The sequence below is a fragment of the Chelonoidis abingdonii genome, chromosome 1 (assembly GCF_003597395.2).
Source record: "Chelonoidis abingdonii isolate Lonesome George chromosome 1, CheloAbing_2.0, whole genome shotgun sequence".
NCBI classification, from domain to species: domain Eukaryota; kingdom Metazoa; phylum Chordata; order Testudines; family Testudinidae; genus Chelonoidis; species Chelonoidis abingdonii.
Window position 1 is genome coordinate 237,209,690 of NC_133769.1, and position 16,499 is coordinate 237,226,188.

Here is a 16,499-nt window from a genome sequence, read left to right on the forward strand (position 1 = left end):
AGAGTGTGGGACTGGCTGGCTGCAGGCAGGGGGTGCGGCAGGGGCAGTAGCTGTATTATCCATCTAAACAGTGCCATATATAAATCATTTTAAGGTCTTTAAAACAAACAAACAAAAAACTTTGCATTGGAGTTGCTTGCACAGTCACCACAGTGCTGTTTAATAATTGAATAAATATTTATACAAAGGGAGAGTATTTCCTCATTTGGGCCTTTGTTTCATGGAGTAGGGAGAAAACTTCTAGCTGACCTTGGACTGGATTTTTACAGCATTTACAACATTTTTCTAAGCCAACAAAATAAATCAGCCCAGGAGTCATGGGCAGCCAGTGAACTGGCTGTTGGGGGAGGCTAGTCCCTAGCCCCTCCCTTTCTGTCCAAAGCCTTGCCCCTCCCCCTCCCACTTCTCCCCTTCAGGAGCCCAGAGCACCCCACCATGGCCCCTGGCCCCAGTCCATTGGACAGCCGGGTGGGCGCAGCCCAAGAACCAGCTGCTCCAAGTCCCCGTGGCAGGTCGGCCAGCCTCAGCCCCAGCCCCCCTGGACCAGGGTAGAACACTGGGAATGGTGGGAGGGGCCTGTGGGCAGAGAATGGGCGGGGCCACACCAGGCACAGCCTCCCCCAGCCTATGATACCCGCCGCCCATGCCAGCAGCGGTGCATAATAAGATGTTTCAGAACAGTGGGAAATGGAGAATTTGTTACCCCATGATTAAGGCAACAATTTTGTCAGGGAGGTCATGGAAGTCACGGAATCTGTGACTTCCAAAGACCTCCGTGACTGCAGCCTCCTGAGGCTGGGAGCTGCAGGGTCTCACTGCCTCCTGCAGAGGCAGGGAGCTGTAAGGTACTGCCACCACCTAAGGCAGTGTGGGCCCCTAAGCTCCAGCCGCCATGGGCCGGAGGGGTACCCTGTGGGTGACAGGGGGATCCAGGACAGTGGGACCCTGGCTGCAGTGGCAGGGGAGCAGTGGGCCCCGGGCCGTTGCCGCTGTGGGGGGAGGAGCAGCGGGATTCCAGTAGCTCCTCTCCACCATGGCAAGGGGGGACCCTGGCACCTCCCCTCCACCACAGGATGGAACAAGGGGACTCAGGCAGCTTCCCACTACGGTGTTAGTAGGGGGATTTCCACAGCTCCCTGCTGCTGGAGAGGGGGCAGGGGGACCCTGCTGTTCCCCTCCGCCACGGGGGGATCCTGGAACTCTGAGTCCCCACAGGTGGTGGGAGTCCCAATGCTCCTAGCCACCCTGCAGCTGCCCAGTACCTTCCCATTTCATCCTGGATGTTTTTAGTAAAAGTCAGGTCACAGGCAATAAAGAAAAGCTCACAGAAGCCTGTGACCTGTCCCAGCCTTTTACTAAAAATATCCATGACAAAACCTTAGCCTTACCGATGATTTCCTTTGTGCAACTGAGCTGTCTCCCAACAGAGGATATTTGGACTACGCCTCTTTTTGTGCAAAAGCCAAGACACTTCAGACTTGTCCATGGTGCTGAAGAACATGGGCTTCCCCCTTCTTCTCCCTTGGAAGATGAGTAGTGCCAAAGCTGAATGAACACATTACAATTTATTTTTGATTAACTTTACATTTCTTCACCATATCAACCTTTTTCAGCTGAGTTAGCAAGAGATGGTTAAAGTTTCCAAATTTCAAAGTTGATTTCATTTCAAAGTTGTTGTTTTTAAAAATATTTTGTGATTTTTTTCACAGATTTAATTTTTTAATAAATATATTGAGAATATTATAAAAATGTAATATTACCTAAAGCCTAATTTTTGATAAACAAAATACTGTAATAGCCTTTTTGATAATGTTAATCAAAATGTTGAGAAAAAAGATTGAAATAATGGCACATTTTTATGCCATTTTCATTTTTGTGCCATTTCAATTTTGTACTCAACATTTTTATTGACAATTTGGTACCAAAATATCAAAATAGTTGCTCGAAGGAACAGTACCACCTTATGTATCTTGTCCAATTATTTCTTTTAATAACCAATTTTTCAACAACAATTTTTTCCCCACATATCTCTCAATAAAACACAGGCCTTTCTCTTTGGTTTTGCTAGCTACTGATGCTAGCACCATTGAAATCCACAGCTCGAGTGAGCTACATGACTTACTAGATGATAACATTGCTGATGCTGAATCATGAAAATTCTCATTTTCCAAAGACCAGTGTTCAACAAAAAACACTTTCTACCAGCACTGTGATAATCTTATACATGGCCCCTGAAAAGGCTATTGTAAAGATACCCAAAGAACTTGTATCACGAGAAGTGAACTGAGAAAGATGTCAGTCCCAGAAAATAAATGAGGTAAACTGTTCATTCTGGATCAGAACCTCTCCCCTAGCCCATGACAAATGAGGCATAGCAAGAAGGAAGAAAATATTAGTTGTGTGGGAGAGCTAAGTAGGACAGAAGGCAAAATGTTCATCCCTCTGTCAAATTAGTGGTAATCTATTTTGAGGGCACTGCTTTGGATACATCCCTGCTGAAGGATATTTCTGCATAAGAATAGGTTTCAGACTAGCAGCCATGTTAGTCTGTATCCATAAAAAGAACAGGAGTACTTGTGGCATCTTGGAGACTAACACATTTACAAGTACTCCTGTGTTCTTTCTGCATAAGAATGAATGTCAAGTATGTTTCACTTTAGAAAATGTTGCTGGATGGCAGCTTGAAAGATTTCCTCTGTGGTGGTGGATGCCCTTTCTGCCAGGGATACTTCTGTGGGCTCTGGTTTCTTCTGGAATCAGCCTACCAGTGGCTGGTACTCTTCATTTATAGAACAGCAGGCAGACAATCCTCTGAAGTGGATCAGGGGGTCTCCTCTTTTAAGTTTATCACATCCCCATGTGCCTGAAACGTGGAGAAATTCCTATGGGTGATTTCCTACAAAATCTCAGGGGACCATGCTCTGTGTAAGAATGGATACACAGGAGTCCCCTGGTTTTCTCAGCTGGGCTGTGGTCATCATTAGTACTATTGTGAACATCATAGGGTGCAAACCAGGCTAAAGGGTAAACTTTTGTACTAATAGTGACAATTTCCAAAGGTGAACCAAAGAAATTGCTGGTGACAGGGCTTGAATGGAATATGCAGCTAATCTTTTGTCAGCTCCATCAATGTGAGGTCTCATGAAGAGACTATAGTGATAGCAGAAGATAGTTTCCCATCCTGAATTTTATTTTCTTTGTTCTCTGGCTCATTCTTTATTGGACTGAGATACCTTGGACCCTTCTTGGTCTTTTTCTGACTCTGAAGATGAACTCAAGCCCTATGTATTGTTTGTCTTGAGGGACAAGCTCTATTGCCCCTACCTTTAGCAGGTGTGAGATTTCCTTCAAGAAAATGTGATGTTTCTCATCTGAGAAATGGGATATCTCACTTTCTTGATACAAGCCTACACTTGGATGGAAGCAGGCTTGGTTGCAGTTTAGAAAGTGGTGATTGGACCCATACCTAAGCTCTGTAACTCTTCTGTGTTGCACTCAGGTGTATCAGATCCAGATCATAACTGTGGAAAAAGAGGAGACCCTTCTCTGCAGCCTTTGTTGTGGGTAGGAACAAACGGATCTTTTGTGTATGTGGGATTCGCAGTCCTTGGACTTTTGCTGAAATGGAGGCTGGATGATTTGGCCTGTCTGTGTTACTGAGCACCACTTTCTCCAATTTCTCCCCAAACAGGATCTAACTGAGAACTGAGGCATTGTTCAATTATCCACAGTCCAGAATTTCAAACAGAGCTGACACCTGGCCACTGAATTTTCTATCAGGGCTCTCACTGCCAGCATCAGGGAGTTCATGAATCAGTCCACGTCAAATGCAGTAGTTCAGAGTATCTTTTTTCAAAGTGGTGACTTGAATTAGTCAAGCTTATCAGGTCTTTGTAGAAGGACATTATGGCTTTAGAGGCTGCCCCTGAACCCTCCAAGTCCCTTCTCTGGTTGAAGTCTATCTTTCTGTCCCTGGATCTTTGAGGGGGGCAATTGCCCTAGTCTACACTTTCAGGATGGAGAGAGAATCTTTGGTTTCTCAGATGCTAGGATTTCAGGACTCATCAACTAAGCCTTCTCCCCTTTGTTGTGTGTTTATACACTTGTCTCTAAAGACCTCTTTGAAGGAGGAGTATAGAGGGATGGCGAATTCTCTCAGTTCTTGATAGGAGATTTTTGCCGTGGGCTTTAGCCACTTGTTCTCTCTGGCTAGATAGGAGTAGCACGCACCACTTTCTTCCCCATGGTTTCAAACACATCTCTGTGTGCATGTGTAAAAACCTCTTCCTGTTCTTCTATCTCAGTGTTATTATGGGTTGAAGCCAAAAGTTCTGCTTTCTGGAGAAAGGCATTAGAGCTGATGGCAGGAAAACAGGACCTAGATGGATTGTTAGTTCTTTTCCTGTGGTTTTTAGATTTTGTTCTTTACCTTTTTGTGAACATTTTTGTCATCTTTTGGAAAGATTTTAGTTGTTCACATGAAGGGTTGGTCTCTTTTCTTGTCTGGTGTTTCCTTTTTGGTAACAACCTATATAAAAAGAAATATCCCTGTTGGGAACAAGGGGAGGCTGTAAAGATGACAAATTCCTTGCCAAGTGACTCATTTACACATGTAAGAACCTGGGATGGAGCCTTAAAACTTTTAAAGATGCTTTTGGGGAGCTTGGGTCTTTATTCATGAAATTGCATGAAAACTTAATGGGTGAAGATGTTCTTGTCCTTTCATTGCTAGTGTTTACTGAACTATGAAAATGGATGTATATACAGGGCTGGGAAGAAAGGATGGGTGGCTCTGGAAAGACCACTACATGGAATGAGACAGCTGCACTATTACATATTCATAGATATAGGTATCATAAATTACACCTTTTATTCTATTGCTTTAAAAATATGAGCATCTGCCAGAAGTACCTTTTTTATGCGGGCTCACTGTTATAGGTGCCACTTGTAAATGGTATTTTTCTTACTAAGTAACTGGAAAAGCAGAAACAAATTATATTTTTAGCTTAATAGTAATTAATTTCTTAAAATTTCTCTGAAATTGTTGCTCAAAAAAGTACTAATATAATACAGTGCTGACTAAAGAACCAACTATAGTGCAAACAGGTATTGGTCAAACTTTCCATAATGCTGCAAATTACAGATTCTGACCAAACTTTCCACTCTGCCCAGATGTTACATTCCCAGTCTTCTTTTGAATCAAGAACAGCAGCTAGGCCTAATTTTTGGAGGAGTGTTTGTTATGCAGACTATTGGCTGCTCATGAGACTTCTGTGAGACCCACTGAACTCATTTTCACTAGTAGTCCAAATTAATACACTTCTAGTTTTAACTCACAGCATACTTCTTAGTGTGGGTTGAAACAAACTGCACGAAAAACAATATAACAAAAATGTTTGAGGACATTGCTTGCCTTTTCTTGAGTGTCTACTGATGGGATGAAGGGTAAATGGACACCAAAGAAATGTGATTAACAGGTCATGCTTACTTCTTGGCATGTAGAGGGTAACTAAAAAAAAAAAAAAAAATTACAAAAAATATCCGACTGTAAGGCTCTGGAATAGGCTTCCAAGGGAGTTTGTGGAATCTCTGTTATTGGAAGTTTTAAAGAACAGGTTGGACAAACACCTGGTTTATTTGGTCCTGCCTCAGTGCAGATGGCAGGACTTGATGAATTCTCGAGGTCCCTTCAAGCCCTACATTTATGATTCTATGAAAATACACCATATCAAAACCAGAGCCCAGGAAGGATGTAACTTGTGAAAGGAGATCATTGGGCATGATAGTTAGGGTAAGATGGAAGTCATGATGGACTATGACCAAGATGCATACCATGCCCACTAAGTGTAGCCTCCTCCAGTGACTAGACAATGTGTTGATAGAGAATATTAGGTAACCAAGGACAGGCCAGATGATAAAGCATGCTGCTAGAGATGGTTGAGAGTTGTTGGTGCTGGAGTTAATGAGTTAGGCAAGCTTCTGACAATCTCCTACTTTTTGCTTGAGTGAACAGACAGTGCAGTGAGGCTGTCACACAAATCTCTTATTATGTTCTCATACGTCACACAGAGGCATCTTATGTGCACTGCAGATACCAGCTTGCATGGTATAAAGCTTTTTACTACCCCAGAACTCTAGCTATGATATGTACATTTTAAGGCACTCCACATATTCGGAAAACCCAGATGGGTTAACATACAGGATCCCTCATAGGTTAGCCGCTAGGGGAACCATTAGAAGGAACTGATAGGAAGATCAGAAAAACTATACTCTGCTTGAGCACCAAGTTCGTAGGAGCACCAAGATTGCTTTTAACGTAGTGAAGTTAGGTAGATTAACAAACAGCTCTGCTAGCCACCTCTAGTTATAGCTACCAGAAAAGAATTTACATGCTTACTATATGACCTTAAGTACTGTGGTTAAATTTTTTTAAATCTAGGGAATTTATACACGTCTCCTCTCAAAATTAATGACACACACAAGGTGGATGAGATAATATATTCTAGTGGACCAACTTCTGTTGGTGAAAGAGACAAGCTTTCGAGAGCCACTGAGCTCTTCTTCAGGTCCATGGAGATCAAAAGCTGGTCTCTTTCACCATGTCTCTCTTATATCCTGGGACCATCATGGCTACAACAACACTGTGAACATTAAAACTAATGTAAGATGTCTGTCTAAATGTTCTAGAGAACTGTGAAAACCTCAATTGGCACCTGCTGTCAAGGGCATATCCCATCTGCATTTATGACATCTATACTGGTTGCGGTGCCTTGTCTATCTGAGAAAATTACATTTAACCACATTGATTTAGACACTCATTTAGCTAGCCCCTTTTTATGGACACTTATTTTGGTATAAAAGTGCTTTATAAGTATTTCACTTAAGTTGATTCTTTACCATCTGGACTGCTCAATATTTAGTTATGCCCCTTTTGAAATAGAGTATTTTTTAAATAGAAGGGCCATTTGGGAAAAGCAAAATTCTACAACAAATATGCTGCATTCCGACACATTCCTCCCAGCTCCTGAATGTGGGAAGCAAAAAGTTAATGGCCAAGAAAGAAAAAGGAACAATACGCGCAGAGTTCTCTAATATCAAAATATAGCAATTTATTCAAGACACTGAATATGATCTGTTGATTCTCTCCTTGAAACAAATGAGCTACAAATACACAAGGTGATTTCTGAGAGAGTGCAGGTGGAGGGGAAACAAAATAGGGCTTGATGTTGTTTCAACAGAATCTGGGAAATGCTGAAATGAGAACCAAGTCTGGCTGCAAGTCTGACACAGACAATAAAAACTGCAGAAGCCAGAATTCAAAATTTCAGTGAGTGGCTGAAAGAACATTTCTGCAATTGACAAAGAACCACAATTAAAAAAAAAAGTTAGAAAAAGAAAAGAAAAAGTAAACCCCAAAACCAAAACAGACCCTTACATTTGACAAAGTGCACTTCACTTGGCTCTAAAATTACCTAGGTTTGTTTTTTCTTTCTTTTTAAAAACAAATCAAAAGGAAATTCCTAAGATGTAGCATGGGTTTAGTGTGTGTTTAACCCTGTAACTGTCAGGCCCTGTAATGCCCCCCAAGGGACCCAGTGTTTTCTACATTAAAGATGCAGTAACCTACATTAAAGACGCAGAGCTTGGCCATGTATTCAAAGGTTGCCATTGCATCTCAAGGCCAGTTCCATGCAGCCAGTAAAGGTACAATTCCTGTAAGCCTCCGGGAAGGTTAATGGGCCAGTCTGCAGAAGGCTAACAACATGTATATGTATACAGAATTCTTCTTTGGGACAACGTCGTCTTTCACATGTGAAAGCAGCAAAGAGTCCTGTGGCACCTTATAGTCTAACAGATGTATTGGAGCATGAGCTTTTGTGGGTGAATACCCACTTCGTCAGATGCATGTGAGAATTTGATACTTGCCAAATTCTGAAACTGTGCTTTACTTGCCTGCTTTCTTTTATGTAACTCAGCAGAGAGAAGATGGTGCTAATTCGTATCATTTCAAAAACGAAACATGTTTTTTTGACACCCACAAAGTATCTCCCAGTTAAAATTCCTGGAACAGGCTCCATCAGTTTTAGATATTTCTGTGTAGCAAGAAAGCCAGGCAACAAAAGCAACTGGACTAAAATCACCTATCTTGACATCACCACATCTTGATGTTTGGCCGGTTCAAGAGTCACACAAACTGCAGACCCAAAAGTAGCACATTCTGAGCATGTCTTCTGCAGCCCCCCAAAACAGATGCTGCTTTCCTGTTATCCTTGAAAATTCAACCCAAGGCTCCCGGGCATCATAGGCACAGGCTTAAAACGCTAACGATAAACACTCACAATGACACTAGTGAGCAATTAAATCAGCAGTCCTTTATAAAACCTCACTGAACATCTGTAATAAAGCTCAGTTCTTTCTTCTAACAAGTACTCTTTTTCCTATCTTGAGCTTGAACAGGTCAGCCTGGGCAGCTATTTTAAAACAGTTCAAAAATGTCATCTGGACATCCTAAAGTCTAATTCTCTATGGATTTATTACTGCGAGGAAAAGAACTCTTGCCTTCTTCCCACCTTCCATTCTTTAGGGAGTAAAAAAGAGCAATTAATAACCAATATTCCACATAAATGTTTCTACTTCAGGACTGAAAAATCTTAATAGTTTAATTGTTTTAATTACTCTCTGATCTCCAATTATACATCACAGGGCTTGCGATGTGTGAGCAGTGGTTAGCTCCTGTGAAAAGGCCAAGACATTGCTAGCGTGTCATAGTAAAGAGAGAAAAACATCAGATGAAATAAAATATTAATTCCATATATTAAGTATCTTGGGTATTTTCACACCGCTTTAAGCATTATGGGTCAGGGTCTTACAAATTACTCCTGTTGGGCAGCACCACTGAAAGAAACAAGTAAGATTCTGTGCGGCAACTCTGAGAGTCACAGCACTCAACTCACTATGGAGGTGCTATGGTGGCTTTAAGCCACTTTTGCACTGTTCTGATCTAGGGCTGCTCCATACGGTGGAGAGGGCCCTGGCATGGTTTAGCTCTTAGGATCTGTCTAAGTTGTGGCCAACTCCTTGAGCTGCTTCATGGTCTACAGCACTGCTGGGAATCTCCACAGCACTGGATGTTGCAACTCTGCCCACGGCACATCTTTTCTGCCCCCCAGCCCTGTGCCCTCTGTGATCATGATTTGCAAAGCACCCCAGAAGGCAATCTGATAGCTGTCTTCTGCAGTGCCTAGGGAGAATCCAAAGGGGAAGGAGTGATCCTATTAAATATCTGGTAAAAGTCCCATTGACTTGATGGGAAGAGGATAGCCCAATGTGATGACTAGTGGAGTGAGGTACTGTCAGCATGATCTAGATAATACTTAGTCCTCCCATGAGTGCAGGTGACTGGACTAGATGTCCTCTCAAGGTCCCTTCCAGTTCTATGAACATGACTGAGAGTGACAGAATGCAGCCTTAACAAGAATTTGGGACCATTTCGCCAGGAAATAGCATATACAATTGCTTTCCTTTAACTACTATTATTTAACTACTTTATTTAACTATTTGGGTATATGGACCCAAAGATATGATTTCTGTATATATAACCTCAAACTTCTGCATTCTTTTAATAAGTGTACATAATCATACAGCCACAAAAATAAAAATTAGCTCACGTAAACTTCTGGCTGCAGGAAGAGGTTATTATTGTTTAAATCCTGATAGTTGTTGTACGAAATGACATTTTCTTACAGCACTATATGAGACAAAGGAGAGGAAAATGATACTGCATCTTTAATGTACCTTGGATTCCACTTGAGTCATTCTTTTGCTTGAATTACACAAAGCAGTCTACGTTTGGTGGCTATTTTAGGCTTTTAAAATTATGTTTAACATAAAAAATATTTTTTTCCAAAAATACACTGGGTTCTCTCTCTTAAAAGTCATCTTTCGCCTGTAAAAATCTTCCCCAGCACTGCATTCTTATATAAAGCACTTATTACACAATTTGCTGAAAGTGCCCTTGAGATGCTAAGATCTGAAGCATGGAGGATATAAAAAAAATAGGTGGGGCGGGAGGGAGGGCGGAGAAAGAGGAGAAGCAGACTGTCGAAAGTTTTTGTTGTCATGTCCAACTGGCTGCATCTACTGCGGGCACACAGGAGGGGGAAGGAGGGAGAGAGAGAGAGAGAAACAAGAAGGAGAAGGGAAGGAAAAATAAAAAGAAAAAAAAATCAGATCCAACCTAAGCCCAGGATACTCCAGGACATAATATTCCAGCTGATAGAAAAACCACTGAACAAAAAAGTAGTCTAGAAAATAGAAAGTGTTGTGATTACAAAGTTGCGCATTTCATCAGTACAAACTGGTCTTTGAATGTCCTTTGGGAGAGCAACTGTAGTGTCCAAATTGGAAGGAAAAAAATACAACACCACATGGAGGAGGATTTTTTTTCCCCTTTTGGTTTATCACAGCATTTTGCTTAGTTTGTTTCTTTATTATTATTTTTGGCACAGCTTTTTTTTTTTCAGCCATCAAAGCAAGTTCTCAGATGCAAACCAAACAGTGCAGTCTCTAGTTGGTGGCTTCATGCTTCCAAGGCTGAATATTCCAGGTGAAAACCATCCTCTCCCCCTTTGAAGTGACTGTAGTTTTACTCCTTGATGAAGGTTACGGGCAAAATACTAGACTTCTCTGGCCAGGGAGAGTTGGTTTCATTGTACACACTAACTTTTTTCAAGTTTGTACAGTTCTGGAGCTGTTAAGAATAGTTTTGAAGAGTGCTTCTCCCCACACATTCACTGCTGGTCCATTTGAAATTTCTTCTAAAACACTTCACTTTTACTTCCGCAGATCTAGAACACAAACCTAGAGGTGTAGAAAGAGAAGACCTAAGAGTTATAAACATTTCTGAAGGCTATTCTGGATTCTTAATGTGTGTGCGCTCAAGTTCTAATCTTGTAATAAAGCAATTTACCAATAACAGAGACAATGCATCATTGAATACTGACTGGGGGACAATTCTGCATTCACCAGCTAATGAGCTGGAAGATGTAAAAGTTGTTTCTCATCTCTACTTGTTATGGTTCTACATGATAATCTGAAGGATTTACACTTCAAGGGTCATGGAGGAGAAAGAAACAGTAGTGTTTGTTTTTCTTTAATCATAAACATATTTCAAATAAAGGGTAGCAATCAAGGAAATGTGCATTGAGGGGCCTGAAACAAAGCCCCTTGAAGTAAATGGAAAGACACCATCTACTTTATGGAGCACTGAACTGGGCCCTACATAAGGGAACACACCCACCCACCTCTGAGCTTTGTCCAGAGAAGGCAACAGTGCACAGAACTTGTGTTGGCCTCGGCACAGGATTTCCCCCAAAATATTTACAATGAATGAATACAAATGTTTACCGATCCGTCTGATGCACTTGCTCCCACTTTGTCTCCTCTCGCATTCCAACAGACTTCAAAGATTCCTCCAGTGCCTCTGTAGCTATGTACTAGAGTTCCACTCTAGAAAGAAAAACAATTTGCAAGATTTGACTTTTAAGATATTTTATTTTTATGTGGCACTTATGGTTGTGTGTTTGCTATGAGGTGCATTGGTTCCTACACTGTTAGGCACCAATACCAGGAGTGAAATCCTGGAACTCTTCAGGTCAATGAGAGTTTTGCCACTGACTTCAACAGGACCAGGATTTTAATCAGCTGTCCTCTGAAGAGCTGGGATCCATAGTGTATACATACTTGTCTGTAGTCCCATCCCAAATCCACCATCCCCACTGACTGGTGGAAACCACACCAGTTTCACTCCCAGGAGGGTCCCTGCGGTTTCTAATACAGAAAGAAATATTCAAAATTCATATCCTGAACATTTTTACTTCTTAGGAAAAAAAAGAATGCTGTGTACAAACAAGCATAGCTCAAATCATTCAGCTTGTTCCTGGAGAAAGCACTGCTAGGAAGTCACTATGAGCCCAAAAAGCTTTCTGGGCATTAGTATGAAAAGAAGTAACTTCAAATATCCCAGTTTTTTGCAGAGCCCTGTTATCCTGTTCAACATCAGATCCATGTAACTTTGTGATGGCAATCTCTTCACAAATATGCAGCACTCTAAAAAAATTAGTCCTGTGAATATCTGAATCTCAAATGAACCCAGCTTGCTGCTTAATAGGAGCAACAATTATTTCTAAAGGCTGCTCCACCGGCAGCTTGACATGCCTCATGTGCTCAGTGCAGTTTCATCTACACACTAACATAAAATTGAGACAACTGATTTTCTTGGCACAGTTCCATGTTCAATGAACCTTTGGCAAAAAAATGTGAAAGGACAGGCACCTCATCATCTCACACCATCAGCTCAAATGGTTTTCGTGCCACGGTTAGGTTCACAAATTCAGTGCATACAGATACAGACATTTTCCATTTATCATTTCTGTTAGTAACGTTTCAGATAATCCACTTTTCATTAGTGTGCGTGAATCAAACGAGTACCTGAGTATTCCATATATGGACACATTTGTCAAAGGACCCACTGGCCAGGTATTTCCCATCAGGACTAAAAGCTACACTGTAGACAGGTTCTTGATGTTTGGTTAATGTATGAATGCAGACTCCTCGTTCAACATCCCACAGCCGAACAGTAGAATCGAATGAAGCACTACAGGAAAGAGTCAAACACAAGTGGGTGCCGACCAGGGTACTAGTTTATCTGCAGTTTGCAAAGATACTGTAACTCGTGAGGACACATCTCACATACAAACAAATGTGCACCAGTACTTCAAACAGGAGAGGTATAGAAGGGCTGAGATATATCAAACCCTCGTAAGTGAAAGAAATTTATTACAGTGGATGTGCATATTTGGAACCTTTGGCTTCATTGGGGGGATTTGTGGGTAGCAGTAGGAATATAGGAATTGCCTTACTGGATCAGACCAGCTGTTCATCTAGTCCAGTATCTTGTCTCTGACAGTGACCATTATCTGCTACTTTGGAGGAAGGTTGTGGTAACTCTGTAGTGGACAGGTATAGGATAACCTGCCCCAGGGAAAGTTTCTTCCTCAGAGGATTTGGTCTCTTCTCTAACAAATGAATTTTGCTTCATATTCTCTAGCATAGTGGTCCTGTACCTTCTTTCACCCTCCACCCAGAATTTACTCATTGTTTCTTACCACAATCCACCTAAATCCAATGTTGTGGATGAATAGAAGACAGGAGAAATCCCCTGTATTGTATCAAAAAAAACCAAACCCAACAACTTTCCTTCCAAACAAAACAAAACTACTTGACCAACAAAATAAATAAATAAATTTAAGAGGCAACGCCACTAGAATATCATACAGAAGATACAGCCATTATGTGCCAATTAGCTAATCAATCCAGTGGTCCAGGCATCTACTGACATTACTAAGAGTAAACAGATGTCTAAAACTGGATGAAGTTAAATCTTGAATGGATTTCTTGAGGTGAAAGTTTAACAGCCACCTGAGTTGTTCTACACCACTTAACGATAAAAAAATATCAATATCTATATAGTTTGCTTGATGGCCCTCATTAGAGTACATCCAATTGGTTTAATGGACTGCAAAATCCATACATTACAGGGCATCAATTAAAAATATTCATTTATATAACCCAGATACCTGGGTGTTGGGTGCAGTGGCAATTGTAACATTTTTTTACAAAAGTAGTTTAAAAATTAAGCACTATATGGCTTCATTTTCCATGTTTGTTATACATTTCCTCCCTGTTTGGTCAATCCCCTCTCATCCGCTAACAGAAATGATTTTCAGTTTTATTTGCTGATAGCCTAGTAAAAACCATCAGTAGGAGAGGAGGTGGTTTTGTTTTTACCTTGCTAACATGATGTTGGAGTTTGGGTTGCTGGTGCCTGGTCCTGTAGGACTCCATTTGATAGTATAAATCTCTTTGCTGTGAGCCTGAAGGTCATGTACACATGTATCTTGCTTCATACTCCAAATCTATGTCAGGTGAATCAGGAAAAAAAAATCAGCCAGGTATCTAAACTTTGCAATCTTTTCTCAGCTCCTGGTTTTCAATCCTTCCTATTCTGTTTGTATATGACAATTGTGTGTATACTACAAAGGCCTTGCAAATTTAACTGTGTTTATCCGCTAGATCAAGAGAAGCTGACAATTGTTGCCTTGGCCATTGAATCTAACCTGAATTTACATTACATGTTTCAATCATAGTGTGAATTTATCAAAACCATTTTAAGTATGGCTTAGATAAATCTTGATTGTTCCAAGCATCCTGGTGGTATTTTGATTTGTTTTCCTGATGTCTTTAATAACATGTTTGATGGAATCAAATCAATAACTGATGCACCATTATGCAAGGCAATATTTCAATATCAGCGTAAGTTGAATGGAAATTACATGTTTTATAATGAAACTGCTCTGCCTGACAAACCAAAAACCCTCAACTAATCTTGGGGGGTGGGGAAATAATCCAAAATTACGGATATTCAGTGGCAGAGAGATACTGGAAAAGCAATAATGCTCAAACTCACTGGATACAAATTAGCAGCAGGAGAATAAACTATTGTGTTTGTGAGCCACATATCCAGCAGTATCAGAGGAGTAGCCATGTTAGTCTGGATCTGTAAAAGCAGCAAAGAGTCCTGTGGCACCTTATAGACTAACAGACGTATTGGAGCATGATCTTTTGTGGGTGAATACCCACTTGGTCAGATGCGGTACGTCTGTTAGTCTATAAGGTGCCATAGGACTCTTTGTCACTGTGTACAGCAGTGTAGAATCACTAATGAGGAATGTGAGAGCACAGTCTGGAAATAGCACATGCTTTGGGACATCTAAGTAACAGAAGGCTGTGCAGAAATGGGATGAAATTCAGAAAAGAGCAACAGAAGTGATTAAGGAACTGGAGGGATTGATTTCAGAAAAAAATCATTTGGAGAAATGACTAAATATGGATAAGTAATTTATTAAAATTTATAGGGGTATGGGTGAACAGAAAAACCATCTAACAAATATCTGAGGTGTATAAAGCACCAAGGAGTTTGAGGGTGAAACTGAGCAAATTATTATTTAGGCTGAACATGACGATCATGATGGTCCCTTCTGGTCTTAAAGTTTCTCAGTCTATAATTTATAATTGTGAGATCCTTTTAGGCTTTGTCTGCACTTAAAAGTTTTGCCCCTTTAAATATACTGATGCTTATACTGGTACAGTTTATTCTGGGTTGGGAACCAAAATAAGCTACACTGGGAAAGGCATCTTTACTCTGGTATAACTTCACTTGCACTAGGGATTTTACTAGTATAACTATGTCAGGAAAAAAAAATAAATCAATCATACTCCTTACTAACAATTATTTTTTTTAACTATTGAGTGTGGATGAGGCTTTAGACTGGAACAGTCTTCCAGGTGAAATGGTGAAAACCTTCTTAGTGAATTCACTGTAAATTACTGTGGTTAAACACTTGTTAATGTACAGTGAGGATCAGTCCTGTGTTGGCAAGGAGAAAGGATGACCTAAAATATGGTTTTCAGTTCAGACTGCTATAATTCCATGACAGTGACATATCAGACAGTAGATCCTAATTGAAATAGCATGCTTCAGTTTTCTGTCTGCTTCTCTTTGTTCATTCTTATTTCATTAAAAAATGGTAAGATGAAACCACCATTCATGCAGAGAGTTTTAATAGCATGGTAACATCAGGCTGGGGAAAAAAATGTAAACAGAGACAAAATGGTCTTTTTTAACAACATGAATGGAAAACGTTATAAAGTAAATTTCTACTAGAGAAAAATACTAAGCAGTCTGGAGGCAAGCCATCAAATTACATTACCTTTAATGTCATATCATCAGAGCAGGATGCTAGTAGCATACCAGAAGGGTCCCATTTAATTGCATTGACTTCATTCTGAAATAAAGATTGATTTTCTACGTGAACATTCCAAGTTGCCTGCATTGTGCCTGGCACCCAGCAGAGGGCACTCAAGTCTTATTACTCCAACAAGTGAACCTATTGAAAATTACATTACATTCTTCTTTACCTTATATGTGCACAAATCCCTTTTCACATCCCACTATCCAAATACATATGAGGAAGGAAACCAATTTTTTGTGTTAATGAATGATCCACACAATTGGCTAATTCATCAGATTCTTCCCACACGACAAAATATTTGACAAACCCTAGTCCCAGACCATTTAATGGTGCAACAATTACAGTACAGACCCGTTTACGCATGGATGTTGGGAGTCAAGCCATCACGACTGCGTGTTAACGGACCGCGGGTTAAGAGGGCAATGCTGAAAAAAGTGTCTATGATTCACTTGGAAAAAAACACCGTTATTTTCTGCTCTTTTATGCTTGCATTTTTTTTTCTCCTAAGTCATTCGTCGCAGATGAATGAGTTTGATATTTTCCGCATTTTGCTCCTCCATAAATCTTACAATAGTTTCTAAGGGCTTCTGTGGGCGAAATTTTAACCTTTTCAACAACATCCTCGTT

At 40.6% G+C, this 16,499-nt stretch overlaps 1 protein-coding gene across 9 annotated transcripts in view; it reads right to left on the reverse strand.

Annotated features, from left to right (window-relative positions):
* Positions 1–7,080: 7,080 nt before the first annotated feature.
* The window catches only part of TBL1X (transducin beta like 1 X-linked), a 271,928-nt gene continuing 262,509 nt past the window's right edge, over positions 7,081–16,499 (reverse strand). For all 9 annotated transcript variants that reach the window (XM_075060629.1, XM_075060635.1, XM_075060632.1 and 6 more), the window contains 5 exons: positions 15,831–15,905; positions 13,849–13,976; positions 12,490–12,655; positions 11,407–11,508; positions 7,081–10,860 (listed from right to left, as the gene is read on the reverse strand). In XM_075060629.1, the coding sequence (XP_074916730.1) occupies positions 10,834–10,860; positions 11,407–11,508; positions 12,490–12,655; positions 13,849–13,976; positions 15,831–15,905 (498 nt within the window). In that variant the 3' untranslated portion in view covers positions 7,081–10,833. The remainder of the gene's footprint in view (positions 10,861–11,406; positions 11,509–12,489; positions 12,656–13,848; positions 13,977–15,830; positions 15,906–16,499) is intronic.